This window comes from Ceratotherium simum, chromosome 17 (genome assembly GCF_057802395.1).
Source record: "Ceratotherium simum simum isolate JZ-2026a chromosome 17, ASM5780239v1, whole genome shotgun sequence".
Classification (NCBI taxonomy): domain Eukaryota; kingdom Metazoa; phylum Chordata; class Mammalia; order Perissodactyla; family Rhinocerotidae; genus Ceratotherium; species Ceratotherium simum.
In genome coordinates, this window is record NC_141916.1 from 35,288,418 (window position 1) to 35,303,657 (window position 15,240).

Genomic DNA, 15,240 nt, shown 5'->3' on the forward strand with positions numbered 1-15,240 from the left:
CTCTCGCAAAGTCTCGCGAGCTTTGCCAGAGGAAACTGGCCTGGGTTGAGAGACCGGGAAGGGGAGACCGGGTGGGAGGGCCTTGTGCGTAAGGGACCGTGGCTGGTTTAGCTGGTGCTATGGTTGGTACTTCGGTGTTGGCGAGGCTGTCAGGTTGCCCGGGTCAATCTTCGCAATGCGTGATTGGGAAAATTAGCCGGTAGAAAAGTCTTGATGGTCGGAGGCATTTTTTTTCTTGGCTCCGCCCTCTTCCTATTCAGCGACCTGGGCGTCTGGCCCACGGAGGGGGAAGGGCAGCTTGGCGGGGCTGTGGAAGAGTCTGCGCACGCGCGAGACCGAGTGTGTGCGGATTTGTGTTCATGCGCACGCGCGCGCGCTCCTACATTTAGGAAGCCTGGGAAGGACCGGTGTGCTAGGAGATGAGCAGGGAAAGCATAGTCCCCTGTCTTTGGTACCAGACTGTCCTGACTGTGCGCTGACCCTTCCCACCCAGCCAGCAGGCTTTTCCAGAGAGGCTGTGGTCCGTAGCCTCTGTTCGTTTTCACTGCAGGACCAGGCACGAAAGTAAGCGAACCTCGATCCTGAGGTCTTCCCTGTCCACTCACTTTGTATTTTCCACCCCTCATCCTCCAGCAGAGCGTGTCTAGCTTTCTCAAAGAAGAGTTTTGCGAGAAGGGGAAATGCGTTTGAAAACAGGAGAAGAAAATAGCTGGCGCGTAAAAATTCAGTTCGTTTTGATGAGCACTTTTGCTCTGCTTACCATGTGCTTCTTGAATGTGGATTGTCTATTCTGTATAAGATATTATTAGCGAAGCAAGGGAGTTTTTATAAGAAAAAGTTTTAAAAGTTCCTCCTCCCCACCAATGTGATGGTAGCAACTAAGTTTTTCTGTTCTACCAGGTAAATTACTATGGTGTTTCAAAAGCTAAGGGGGAGTGTGAATTTGAAGTTCTTATGCTAACGCAAAGACCCGATATGTAGTTATCTTAGGAGATGTTTATTATGTTTTGGGCCTTCCTTTTGCTGTCACTCCTCTTTCCTGTTAATTCTCCCGTTCCTCCCCCCTCCCTCCTCTTTCAGAAGTCTTGAGACTTTTTGGAGGGAAGCCCAAATCTGACTGGGGTTAGTTTGGGGGTTTCTATGTGGTTTACGTCAATTAGCAAGGATCATCAAAAGAATATTTGAAGAGTATTTGTCGTTTATTATGTTTGGTGTTAGGTAAGGGAATCAAGTACAATTATTTGTAAAATATTTTCTTCTGACGATTTTAAGTTTATTCAAAAAGCCAAAAATATGTATGGACTGTAATTTTGCCTGTGCCTGTAGAGTGACAGTTAATATGGTGTAGCTGATTTCTTGAATTGATAGTTACTTTCTGGTCATGACCTCATGAAATCTTGTTCTTTGTTGGATAAATTGCTTATTTGAATACTGATTGTTCGTTTTCTCTACCAGGTCTTCTTGAGAAAAAGACACTTAATTAGAAATAATTTAAGATATTAAGTATTATGTATAAGACATTTGGCTAATCTATGTTATCTCTTACAGGGTAAAACAAAATGAAGATTTTTTCTGAATCTCATAAAACAGTATTTGTTGTGGATCACTGCCCTTACATGGCAGAATCATGCAGACAGCATGTCGAGTTTGATATGTTGGTGAAGAACAGGACCCAAGGAATCATCCCTTTAGCCCCCATATCTAAATCATTGTGGACTTGCTCCGTAGAATCTTCCATGGAATATTGTAGGATAATGTATGATATATTTCCTTTCAAAAAGCTGGTAAGTGTGAAGTACAAGCAAAATCATGATTTTGGGGATGTACTTAACTGCCTATTACATTTTTTATATATGACTTTGCTATAGATTTGAGTTAAAACTGTTTACTGTTTTAAAAATATGGTATGTGGTATTCTCCTTTGGGATTAATATGTTATATGAATTTAATTAGGGCCAGCAACAGTAATAACAGCTAACAATTATGGAGCACTTACATGTACCAGGCATGTTACCAAGTGCTTCATATTTATTAACTCCTTTAATTCTCACAAAAATCCTGTGAGGTAGCCACTGTAATTACTGGAATAATATTCAAAGTGTATAATAACCAGATGGAACAGGCAGTGACCATTGAAAACTGTTGCCAGCCTAAGCAGAAGGGATGTTGGCTGTAAGCAAGTTGTCAGAACGTCCTGGTAAGTACCATCTGAATATCAGTCTTATTACTGCTGTGTTGGAGATGCAGAGACTGAGGTAAAGAGAGGAAGCTTGTGTTGAGTCACATAGCTAGTTAGAGGCAGAACCAGAAGTTGAACCTAAGCAGGCTGGCTGTTTATAGTTTTAGTGACTGTGTACGGAACTGCTGCAGGATTTGGCCATGTTAGAAAGAACTGCTCTTGAGAATGCCACGCGGAAATTATTTTTGTCAATAAGAAGAGAAATTGCAGATTGATAGAAATTTCAAGTATGCAGATTATCTTCAGGTTTCAGAATCTCCACTGTTTTATTTTGGGAGTCATTTGGTTAGCCACAAGTGGATGATTTGCTTTCTGTCTCATTTGGAGCAGCCTACGCTGGGCCCTTGCCAGTTCTTAAACTGGGACAGGCAGGGCAGTAACAGTAAGGCTGAACATAGAGAGTCTAACATTATGCATTCCTATATATTCCAAATTAAAATTTAATAATGCACAATTCCTCTGTAAATTGTGCATTATGTCGGGTAAAAAACGGCATGAGAGGAACGCTAATGTAGTGATATAGCGCTTTGGTTCAAATCCTGGCATCATTAGCTACCAGCATTGTGACCTTGATCATATTGCTTAATTTCCCAAAGTCTCAGTTTCCTCCCATGTAAGCGTAACACCTACTTCCTATGATTGTTGTAAATTTTAATGAGATAGTGTAAATAAAATGGCTACTAAAATATGTCCCTGTCAGGTAAACCTTAGGAGGGAAGGCTGCTTATCAAACTTACTGGGAAAGCAGAACTAGTATTTCGTGGATATTAGGAAAAAAGATCACAGATTAGATCATATAGTCCAGGGGAAAGAAATAATCTCACCCTCCTCCCAAAAGGGAACATGGTCATCATTTGATGTATTTTCTAATATATCCTTACTGTCATTGTCATCTTACTTGATAGTATTTTTTTGTTTGCATTTTACTTTAAAATTTAGAATGAAGTCCAAATCCAGTATTTTGACTTTCAATGCCTTATGTGATATGGCTGCTGCCTATTTCTCTGAGTTTATCTCCTACCCCTCTGCCTGCTCTGACCTTCACCCTTTTGAGGGTACACACTTAGAGGCCTTTGCATTTACTGTTCGCTGTATCTGGAATTCTCTACCCCCAGCTCTGTCCGTGGCTGGTTTCTTTTGGTCATTTTGGATTCCCCTCAGTTGCCACTTCTGTAGAGCCCTTCTTTGACTGCTCAACCTAAAGTAGCTAACCAACTTCTTTTTCAAGGCATTTATCACTCTCTGAAATTATCTTGTTCACTTATTTATTTGTTTGTATTCTCCCTGCACTGCCCTCCATCTTACCCCCCACCCCTGCAACCCTGGCCTTCCCCACGTTGTGAGTAACAGAACTGTTTTATTCATCACCTTATTCCCATAGCCCCAGTGCCAAGAATAGCACCTGGCATGTACTAGGTGTTCTATAACTATGAAATGAATGAATGAATGAAACAATCAGCAAACCAGTGCTAGAGACTGCATATTATTTTAAATATGATGTGATTGAGTGGAATTGGAGTTGCATACTAATTATTTCTTTAAAATTCATTAGGTGAATTTCATTGTGAGTGACTCTGGAGCACATGTTTTAAATTCTTGGACTCAAGAAGACCAAAATTTGCAGGAGGTATGGTTAGGTTTTGACCTGTGGCCTTTTTAAGAAATTATCTGAATGTGGTAATACTTTCTTAAAAAATGATTAAAAAAATTTTTTATCAAGTAGTATTTGTACATAGTTTTAAAACACCAACTAATACTAAAAGAAAAAGAGCTATCTCCATTCCAGTCTTTCCCCACTTCCTAGAAGCAAAGTTTCAAGTCTTTAGCTCAGCTAGTATTTACTTCCATATTTCTAAATAACATGTTTTTACTGCTATTTGTAGAGTTCTCAATTTAAACTTTATTTATCATTATTGTCAATGCGGATTTACCTTTTATATTCCCTCTTCCCTCATTTTCTCAATGTTGTTATAGCAGGATTTTTGGTTAATTCAAAATTCCACGTTTGCGTTATAATGTCTACATCAAGTGTTATTCACTGCTAAGCCAAGTAGTGTATGTGATTATCTCCTTTCTTTTTTTTTAAGGTTTTATTGAGATATAATTGACATACAGCACTGTATAAGTTTGAGGTATACAGCATAATGATTTGACTTATGTATTATTTCCTTTCTTATACAACTTTTTGTTTATTCCTAGAATTTATCATTTCCTTTTTGTTCTTAATTTGTTTAGTTTTCTGTGTATCTGTTGCTGCTTTTCCTCATGTCTGTATAAAACTTCTCAATATTTTTTATGATAGATGTATTAGAAGTTAGCAGTTTGATTTTTTTTTTTCCCTTGAAAAACTTGTGGAGCACAGTCTTCTGCTCCAGTTTGAACTGACTGCTTTCTAGGCCCGGCACACTGCTGTCATCCTCCTCTTCCTGTTTTTCAGATCCCAATTTTTTTCCTCTGTGTCTTTGTGTACTCTCTTGTTTTGGTAGACTATAACTTCCAGGATTCCTATAACTTACCTTACGCTTTATTAATAACTGGGATATAGAAATTTCAAGTTGGAAATAACTTTTTCCTCAAAATTCTGAGAGCGCTATTCCACTGTTTTAAGCTGCTAGTGTTGTTGAGGAGTCCAATATCATTTTTCGTCATAATTTCTCTCTGAAACCTTTTAGAATCTTTTCTTTTCCCCTTTATGTTCTGAAATTTCTCAGTGGTATGCCTGGGTGTTGGTCTTTTCTCATTCACTGTGCTAGGCTTTGTATTCTCCAGGAAGATCTCCCTATATTGTTTCTTTGATAATTTTCTCATCTCTGTGTTCTGTGTCTTTCTGGAAGCCCTTTTAGTGGGATGTTGGACCTCCCAGATTGAATTCCTTACTCTTTTTCTCATTGGTCCTCTCATTGTTATTCTACTTTCTGAGCGTTTTACCTGTTTCCTTTTAACCCTTATATGGAATTTTTTATTTGATCATATTTTTAATTTCCGAGAACTCTTACTTCTGCTCTAATTATGTCCATTTTTGTCATATATTTTTCTTGTTTTTGGGTGTAATTTTTTTAATCTGAAGGTATTAATAATAGTTTGAAAACAATAGGAAACTTGCAGTTTTCTTTTGATCTCTGTGTTCTCAGAGTTCTTTTCATGTTGAGGCTTTTTTTAAATGCCTGCTGATATTTAGCTGTGCAATCTTGTTTAAAAGCAAGGCATTAAATAGCAGATTAGAATATCTGCATGTTGTGGAATAGGTATTGCTGACTCTGGGCTTCACTGTGGTTTAATCTAATTGTTTTCCCTGGGACACCTCCAGATGTCAGAATCGACAGATCACCTATCTGGCACTGTTCAGGGTCTCTGGAGAAGATCTTCCACTCTTCTACCTGGATGCTATAAACTTGCTTGTCAGCCCTCTGGGAACCAGGGGAGAGAGTAGATTCTGCCATCCAGTAGGCAGACTTTCACTCAGTCTTTCTGTTTTTGGTCTAGTACTGTGCTGTCCAATGTAGTAGGTACTAGCCATATGTAGCTACTATTAGCTATTAAATAGCTGCTATTTAAATTTAAATTAATTAGAATTAAATACGATAAAAAATTCAGTTTCTCTATAGCACTAGCCATGTTTCAAATGATCAATAGGCCACACGTGGATAGTGGCTACTGTATTGGTCAGCACACATACAGAACATTTCCATCATCGCAGAAAGATCTGTTGGGCAGCACTGGTCTAGTATCTTACCCTTACACTCTGCTATGCTTCATGGTATCCATGCTTGATACTTTTCTAGTTCAGTTCTTCCAGTGAATGGGATTCTGTATCTGGGGTCATCGAGGAGAGATAGTCACTTACATGGGTAGAGTGTAAGATCTGGGAGTCAAGTTGCTCCTTATACTGACTTCAGGTCATTCGTAGTTTTCAGTATCTTGTCTTACCCCTGTTTTGTTTGGTATTGATGCCTCCAGTTCCTGAACTTCTGGATTCTGAAGGGCGTATCATCTTGCCTTCCCCCCCCCGCCGTAGGCACTTAGATTTCAGCTTTTTTAGTCCTATAAGCCCATTACCATTCCTGCATCTGTTTTGATAAATTCTTATTGACATCTCTTGTTTCCTGTTGTCTCCCCCATTCTGTTTGTCTTTGTGGGCTTATGGGTTTTTTTTAGCTTTGGTTTATGCTTTTTTAAATTAAATTCCTTTACTACAGTTTTAGTGGAGTTTTAGGAGGGAGCAGAAATAAACCCATGCTCAATCCATCAAGTTTATGCTTTTTGAACATTATTTGTCTAAGGATACTGACTGTGGCAGATTATGTTCTTTGCCATTGTTTAGTTGGATAGAAGATCTCAGTCTACCAGGTTCTTCACCGATGAGTATGAACATGAGAGACAGGCATTCTTGAAATAATTGAATACATTATTGGAATTATTTCTTGTTAAAATTTTTCTGTTAATGGATTAAAATTTTTCTGTTAATGGATGCCATTCAATGGACTAGTCCCATTCAAATCTGTTTTAAATGAAACACTTTTAAAGAAAGTGTGTTTATCACAGTGTTTGGTCTTAAAACATTGTGATTAATATTATAATATGTAAACATATCTAACCTTTCATTCTTTTGAGATAACTCACTCAAGGGGTAGGCTTTTATTGGTTTAGCTTTGCATTTATATCACTCCAGAATGTTCTTTATTCTTTTATTAGTTGAAAAAATAATATTAAGGATTCCATACGTTACCCCTGTACTGTCTTTGAAAGGGCATGTATTCTGCTTTATTTCTTTCAAGAGGTACTGTGAAAGAAGGTTGAAGCCTCTCTAGTTGTATATGAATAAAAATAAGTACAAATTTGTATAGATTTTCCTTACTGCATCTCTGCAGTGCAGTGAAATGTGTGCTTTTGATAACGGAAGGTATACTGATCATAAGAGAATTACCACTCCCCTCTGCTTTCTGAAGGTGAAGGCACATTATATCACACTCATTACTTTTAGATTGTGAACAGAAGGGGGAACTCCAGTGGTGAAGGCAACTATATACGCATTACTGGTGTTTGACATGATATAAAATAATTGACATTTTGGATAAATTAGGTATAACCTTGTTCGTGTTAATCTATTTAACGTTTAGTTTTAGTTATTCATGTCATTCCTTTCCTTAGTTGTTGTGAATAGCCATGAGTAACAAGTGAAGTGGATTGATCGAAGAATGTTTGGGCTGGAAGGATGGTAGACATCTTTTGCTTCAACTCCTTCATTGTGCAGGTGAAGAAACTGAAGCCTATAGGGGCCAGAGGTTGTTAGACTTATATACCTGGGTCCAGGGCTCTTTCTGTTACAGCACATAACTTGATCCTATACATCTTAAATTTCCTTACAAAAAAATTGTCAGACTTCAGGAGTTTGGGTCTTGTTCTTGTTGGCTAAATTAACTGAAGTTTGAAAGTATCACACTAATGTGGGACAGGTTCTGTTATTGTTTTCACTTTCAGATTAGGAAAAGGGCTAGGAGAGATTGACCATGTCACACAGTATTAAAAAGCAGAGCCCGGGCCGCCCCGTGGCTTAGCGGTTAAGTTCAGATCCCGGGCGTGCACCGAAGCACTGCTTGTCCAGCCATGCTGAGGCCGTGTCCCACATACAGCAACTAGAAGGATGTGCAACTATGACATACAACTATCTACTGGGGCTATGGGGACAAAAAAAAAAAGAGGAGGAGGATTGGCAATAGAAGTTAGCTCAGAGCCAGTCTTCCTCAGCAAAAAGGGAGGTTTAGCATGGATATTAGCTCAGGGCTGATCTTCCTCACACACACACACAAAAAAGCAGAGCCAAATTTCAATCCATGTTTATTGACTCCAAAAGTTGTGTGTTCTTTCTGCTCCTTTCCCCAGGACCGGAACACTCCTCCGCTAACAAGCTACTTTTTATTGACTTTCTCCTGCGTTCTCCTTTATATAGTCATTTATACATATACGTGTGTGTGTGTAAGTAAAAGGTAAACCTTAAAAAGTTTCCAGCGTGTCCCCTGTCCCAGTTAGTGGTGTGCCAGAGCCTGCTTATACCAACTTGGGAGAGCTGAATATGTACTTCTACCAGCTTCGCATTCACTGCTTGAAATCGGCCATGGTGGGAGTATTTAACCATAGATGGTGGCAAACACTACAAATTAGGGCTTTTTTTTCCCTTTGGAGAGCTGGTTTGCCAGCACATCACTGTTTATCCCCACCACTGTTAGTTTTTTATAGATTCTTCCAGAGTATCTTTATGCATATACAAAGTGAAGTCCTCTTACCTTGTTCTTTTCAAGATTGTTTTGTCTATTCTGGGTTCCTTGCAATTCCATATGAATTGTAGAATCAGCTTGTCAATTTCTTCCAAGAAGTCAACTGGGATTCTGATGGATTATGGTTCAGTTTGGGTAATCTTAACAATATTAAGTCTTCCAATCCATGCACATAGGATAGTTTCTGTTCATTTAGGTCTTTAATTTTTTTCAATAATGCTTTGTAGTTCTCAGAGTATGAGATTTGCATTTCTGTTGTTAAATTTATTCCTAAGTATTTTATTCTTTTTAGTGCTGTCATAAATGGAATTGTTTTCTTAATTTCATTTTCGGATCGGTCATTCCAATTGTATAGCAATATGATTGGTTTTTGTGTATTGATCCTGTATCCTGCAACCTTGCTGAACTTGCTGATTATCTCTAAAAGTTTTGTAATGAGTTTCTTAGGTATTTCTACATACAAGATCAAGTCATCTGCAATGTAGAGATGGGTTTACTTCTTCCTTTCCAACCTGGATTCCTTTTATTTCTTTTTCTTTCCTAATTGCCCTGACTGAAACCTCCAGTACAGTGTTGAATAGAAGTGATGAGAGTGGACATCCTTCTTCTGTTTCTGAGCTTAGAGGGAACACATCCAGTCTTCACCATGATGTTATCTATTGGTTTTTCATAGATGCCTTTTATCTGCTTGAGGAGGTTCCCTTCTATTTCGAGTTTGTTGAGTGTTTTTATTATGATGAAGGGTCTTGGATTTTGTCAAATGTTTTTTCTGTGTTTGTGGAGATGATCATGTGATTTTTTAAATTCTATTGATATGATATTTACATTAATTGATTTTTGGATCAACTTTGCATTCCTGGGATAAGTCCCAGTTGGTCACGGTGTATAATTCTTTTTATATGTTGCTGGATTCGGTTTGCTGGTATTTTGTTGAGGGTATTTGTGTCCATAAAAGATACATTGGTCTGTAATTTTCTTTCTTGTGGTGCCTTCGTCTGACTTGTGCTGCACACTCTTGTCAACATAATTGTTTTCCCTTTTACTTAGCTAATGGCAGCATTAGCTGCTGTTGGGCCTCCTAATCCACGGGCAGATCCAGAATGCTGCAGTATTCTGCATGGTCTCGTTGCAGCAGTGGAAACCCTGTGTAAAATTACAGAATACCAACATGAGGCTCGCACTCTACTAATGGAGAATGCAGAGCGTGTTGGAAACAGAGGGCGAATAATATGCATTACTAATGCAAAAAGGTGAGACATTAATCAACAGTAATTCTTTCACTGAGGGAATTTTAATGTCCTGTTGCTGTTTTTATTTAAAAAAGCAGGGACAACATGTTAGCATTTAAGCATATTGCAAGTGGCTTTTCTAATATTGAAGCTATTTTTATCCAATTCTAAAATAAAGACTCATCTCAGTGAAAACTGTTTAGATTGTCATCATGTAGGTCAATTTGATTTTTTTTCTCACTAGTTTTTCATCTGGTTGTTTGGTATTGTGAATGAGCATGCTAAAGGCAGTCCTTATTGAAGTAATGTTAAGTGCCCATAACAAGATACTACAGCTGAATAGTGTGTGTTTACTTTATTTTGTGTGTGTTTATTTTTTTGTCTTACTGTTTATTTTTTTAAGTTGGTTATATCTTTTTTATGCTCTAGTGATAGTCATGTGCGAATGCTTGAGGACTGTGTCCAAGAAACAATTCACGAGCATAACAAGCTTGCTGCTAATTCAGATCAGTGAGTATCATCCATAAACTAAATAAATATTCCGTTTTATAGTCCTATGTATTTAATTATAGTTATTCCAATAATTTGAAAGCAATTGGTAGCATTCCTTTAAATTCTCTACTGGCTCTACAAATTAGTCAAAAAAATGTATGTTTGATCAGAAACTTTTTTTCCCTTTCACTTTAAAATTTTCCTTTTTTTCACAGGAAAGGTGATCAGAAGGATAAAATAATACATACATTTGTAATGCATATTTGTTTTGATGGCTTACTCCCCTACTGTGTTTCAAATTTGTAAAATGAGCAAATTGTTGGTGGCATTATTCAGTAGTACCAAATCAAAACATAACAGCTAATTGCATTGTATGAATTGTTTAAAAAGAAAATAGCTATAAAAGACATGTATGAGGCAGTTGCAATGTGGAGTCTATATTAGGGTGAGCTATTATTACTAATTTTCTTACTATTATTACTAATTTCTTAGTACTAACACTTAGTACTGGTGTTAATGAGTAGGATTATTCTCATTAGGAGAAGCATGCTGGGGTATTTAGGAAGGAAGTATCATTTCCTCTGCAACTTACTCTCAAATGACTTAGTAAAAATAGAAGTTTGAGTCTATTTAGGTATATATGGAGAAATCAAATATAGCTAACAGTTAGTGAATCTAGGTTAAGGATATATGGGTGTTCATTGAATAGTGCTTTCCTTTCAACTTTTCTGTAGGTTTGGAAATTTCAAAATAAAAAGTTGGGGGAAACTTTGTAGCATTACAAATCCTGTATTCTTGGAAATAACCAATTATAGGTAATGGTTTGTATTGCCTGATTTTGTCCTTAACAAACATTAGTAAAAGGGAAACTAATACACAATATATTCATTTTCTCTGTGGCAATTATCTATTGAAAATTATACCTGATTATAAGAATTTTCCCTTTATTTTGTCCTTCAAACACACAGAAAATCATCATTTTTCTATTTGAATTAAATTCATATAAATTATTTATTAAATGTTCATGCAAGTACAGCAGTTACATAGTCTTTCTAAATATTTAGCTTTTGTGTTAACAGTAGTATCTGATTATAATAAGGGAAACACTGTTTTAGTATATTAAACTTTTAAGAGTGTACCTACCTGAATTTTTTACGTAGTATGTCTTCCTGTGTTCTAAGTGAAAAGTTTCTCTTTAAGTCTCATGCAGATTCAGAAGTGTGAGCTGGTTTTGATCCACACCTACCCAGTTGGTGAAGACAGCCTTGTGTCTGATCGTCCTAAAAAAGAGGCAAGTACAGAAGTAATGGAAGAAAAGATCATTGTTAGTTATAATAATAAATGCTGAGAAGGGTTAGCATTCAAATGATCACATTGCCACCATTTTCTGTCAAGAAAATATTTATGAACTTGCAAAGCAATCTGTATGGCAAAACACCTAGATTGGTTCTTTCTGTTATAATTGTAAGTTTATTTAAAGTATTTTCTGTTTACTTGCCTGTTGATGTTTATTTTAATTAAATGTATTGCAAAACCATACATAATTTGTATTGTTCCTAAAATTTCAGTTACTGTAATGAATTTCAATTGCTTTAATTTTTATTCTATGAAAATCTTTTCTTTCTCATTAGAAAAGCAGTACACTTTTTAACAAAAATATACTCCAATAACAAAGAAATTAATTTTACCCTTCCAGAGGGGGTAAAAAACTGATTTTTCCTCTTGGTTTTACTTTTTAAATAAATTTGAACAATTTTAAAGGAAGAGACGAGTTTGTTGATTGTGAAATGGGTTTGTATCACATAATGTTCTCCATCAGTGGTCTATGTTTAGAAATATAGATATATGTATTTATATAATTATATTAAATGTGTATGTTCTTATGTTCTGGTTTTTAGCATTATTTAATATAAACGTGAAGTTATTACCTTGGTCTATGAATTTTTTATAGTTAAGTGATATTTTTAGGTCATCATCTCATTGTGTTTTGGGTGGTTTCCATGCTAAGCCCCTTTTTTCTGCCTCTTTTGATAATGTGGCAATATGTTGGCTTTACTTTGTAATAGCTAAAAAATTTATTTACGATAAATATTATTACCCTAGAATGAGTAAAATTTTCTGTTACCTTGTTGTAAGTAACTTTTGGCTGCCTTATCACATTTATTGGTGACAAAACCTGATGTTTGTGGCGATTTCCACATTCTTTATAATAAGTAGTTTTATCCCCAGGGGTTTGTCCTCTCCGCAAAATGCAGTATTTTTTCTACAGCATTTCTGTGGGCCACTTCAAATCCATTTTGCATATAGCTAAATAGAGGTAAAAATTCTAAATTAAAAAATATATTGAAATCAAAGACTATTCCACTCCAAGTTTCAAGAGGACCGGGACTTTCTCTGTTCACTGCTGTAGCCTCCAATAGCTCACACAATTTCTGGCATATAATATAGTAAGTCTTGCTTAATACCTCTCTATTGAATGAATGAATGCATGAAAATTTATTGCTAAAATATGATCATAGTTAATTTACGGACCTTTTTATTTTTCCGAATTCTAAAAAGTAAAAATACTTAATTTTTGTAGGTTGAAGTAAAATACTTGGCCCTAGGTTACAATGTATTAATGTTTTGTGGGTTTTTTTTTAATAAACTTTTCTGTAGTTGTCTCCTGTTTTAACCAGCGAAGTTCACAGTGTTCGAGCAGGACGGCATCTTGCTACCAAGTTAAATATTTTAGTACAGCAACATTTCGACTTGGCTTCAACTACTATTACAAATATTCCAATGAAGGTAGGCAGTTCTTTTTCCTCCTATTTTGGAAGCTCTGCTTTGCTTTTTAAATATTTGTTTGACGTATATTATTTATTTTAATTGAACCTTAACTTGTTCTCCCCATATCATATTTTCTGTTTTGCTAGCCCACATTCAGTGTCCTTGACCAGGTCAGTAAATACTGAAAAGCAACAAGAAAGGATCACAGAACAAAATGCTGTATTTTTCTTTCTAATAAGAACACTCTATGTCAGCTTTTTTGTTTTTAATTATGTTCTTGTTATTTTCATCAAAATATAATCTCTGTCTTAAATAGTTCCTTTTTCTGTGATTCTTTTTCTAACAGTTGTGTTATTAGATTTTAATTACTTGGTGTATTCTAGTGAATCTTGTACTTTCTATATTTTTGTTCCTACCCACCCAATATAAAGGTGTTTGTAACTAATAGGTCTAACTAGGGAAAAATAGCTCGTAGTTTTAAATAAGTTTATTACTCTAGCTAAAAAACCATCCATGTGAGTCTATGATTTTACTAATGGATTTTCTTAGGAATTTATTGCTAGCTGTTCATTTTCATTCTGTTATCATTAAGTTGTTTAGGACTCGCGCAATACCTGGCTCATAGTAAGCTTTAAATGAATTTTTATTGAGTGGAGTTGAATTTAATTTTGTTGATTATGTTTACAAATATAAAGTAGCCACTATATCTAAAAATTCAAATTGGCTTTCTCATAGGTCCAGTATCATTTTTTTGCCACCATATGATGAACACCAAATTGTATGAGAGAGATAATCTTTTCATTATTAATTTCCTCCTTATACCATCGGCTGGCTCTTTAATAGAAATTGTAGCCTTACCTAATAGAATGATTTGGCTGCAGAAGCAGTTAACAAGTAAAATAGCATGATGGATGTACTTTAATATATATAATTTCATGAGTTATAAGAAAAATACTCTGAGGATGTCTAATAGCTTGCTTTTTAAATTTGACCATATTTGTGTGCCACTGGTGTGACTCTCTCTTTCAGTTTTTGTCTTTTTTTTGGTAAATAGATAGTATGGAAGTTCCTATTTACTCTCAGTGGAAACAAGTTACTAAACTTGTTTATAAGTCTATATTTGCTATTTTATGTAGTTGGTGTTTGCTAACTTACTGTAGATATTTAAAGATGCTATTTCTTCCTTCAAACAACTGTTTCACATTCAATTTATATAAACTATTTCATTTATATTTGTGTATATAAAGTATTGCATTCAGAGTAAAAAAAATTTCTAAAATTTCTAGATTAGTCATCTATTTTAATTCTGACATAATGTAAGAAAAATCATTAAATACTTTATTACCTGTATATAGCCAGTAGTTTTTTAATAGAGTTCATATTGTTGTGGAAGACTGTTTCATCTTTAAATAGATTAATTACTGAGCAAACTATTCCATTATTATAGCTAATTATTGTTGAGCGTATTTGATCTCAATTTAAGCAGAAAGCAAAATGAATAATTAATAACTTCATTATTTTGAAAACAAAACCGAGTTATTTTAAATTTTGCTTTAAGGAAGAACAACATGCTAACACATCTGCCAATTATGATGTAGAGTTACTTCATCACAAAGACGCACATGTAGATTTCCTGAAAAGTGGTAAGTAGAAGACATTGGAAAGTATTCCTTTGTAAGATCTAACATATGAAAGCATACTAACAGCTTTGAGAAGTTCTTCAGTAAACAAACCTGATTGACTTTAGGTCATCCCTTTTCAAACTTATCTGACAATATCACCACTTAATGGCCATGGAATTAGTCTTTACTTTGGGAAAGATTAGGCTAATGGAACAAATATTGAGAATGATAGCCATTACAATCATGTTGTAGTTTCTCTTTTGCAGGCAGATCACCTTGGGGAAAGGGAAAAGAACAGGAGCTGAGTTGAAAGAGCGATAGACTTACACCTTGCCTGGATAAGAATGAGCTGTTTTAAAATTTAGGTTTTTTCCTCTATAAGTTATTTGAATTAGTAGGTTTCATCTCCAAAACCGTGATTTCTGCAACAGTATCAATATGGTTTAGGGGAGAATACTCTGGAGTTCGGAGATAAAGAGTTTGAGCTAAAGCTTTGCCACCAGCTAGTGAGTACCGTGTGTTTCTAGACTTCAGTTTGCACACTTAAAATTAAGGATGCTGGATTAGATGAGCTGTAATATCCCATCCATTCCTAAAATTCAATGAAATTGCCTTTA

At 35.7% G+C, this 15,240-nt stretch overlaps 1 protein-coding gene across 3 annotated transcripts in view; it reads left to right on the forward strand.

Annotated features, from left to right (window-relative positions):
* The first annotated feature begins 76 nt into the window (after nucleotides 1–76).
* INTS13 (integrator complex subunit 13) overlaps nucleotides 77–15,240 on the forward strand; it is a 29,050-nt gene continuing 13,886 nt past the window's right edge. The window contains exons 1-8 of one of the 3 annotated variants that reach the window (XM_087442654.1): nucleotides 77–564; nucleotides 1,549–1,784; nucleotides 3,792–3,866; nucleotides 9,559–9,761; nucleotides 10,170–10,250; nucleotides 11,433–11,523; nucleotides 12,891–13,019; nucleotides 14,560–14,644. In XM_087442654.1, coding sequence (XP_087298780.1) covers nucleotides 1,560–1,784; nucleotides 3,792–3,866; nucleotides 9,559–9,761; nucleotides 10,170–10,250; nucleotides 11,433–11,523; nucleotides 12,891–13,019; nucleotides 14,560–14,644 — 889 coding nt within the window. In that variant the 5' untranslated portion in view covers nucleotides 77–564; nucleotides 1,549–1,559. The remainder of the gene's footprint in view (nucleotides 565–1,548; nucleotides 1,785–3,791; nucleotides 3,867–9,558; nucleotides 9,762–10,169; nucleotides 10,251–11,432; nucleotides 11,524–12,890; nucleotides 13,020–14,559; nucleotides 14,645–15,240) is intronic. The other 2 variants (XM_087442653.1, XM_004435466.2) reach the window with 2 other exon arrangements.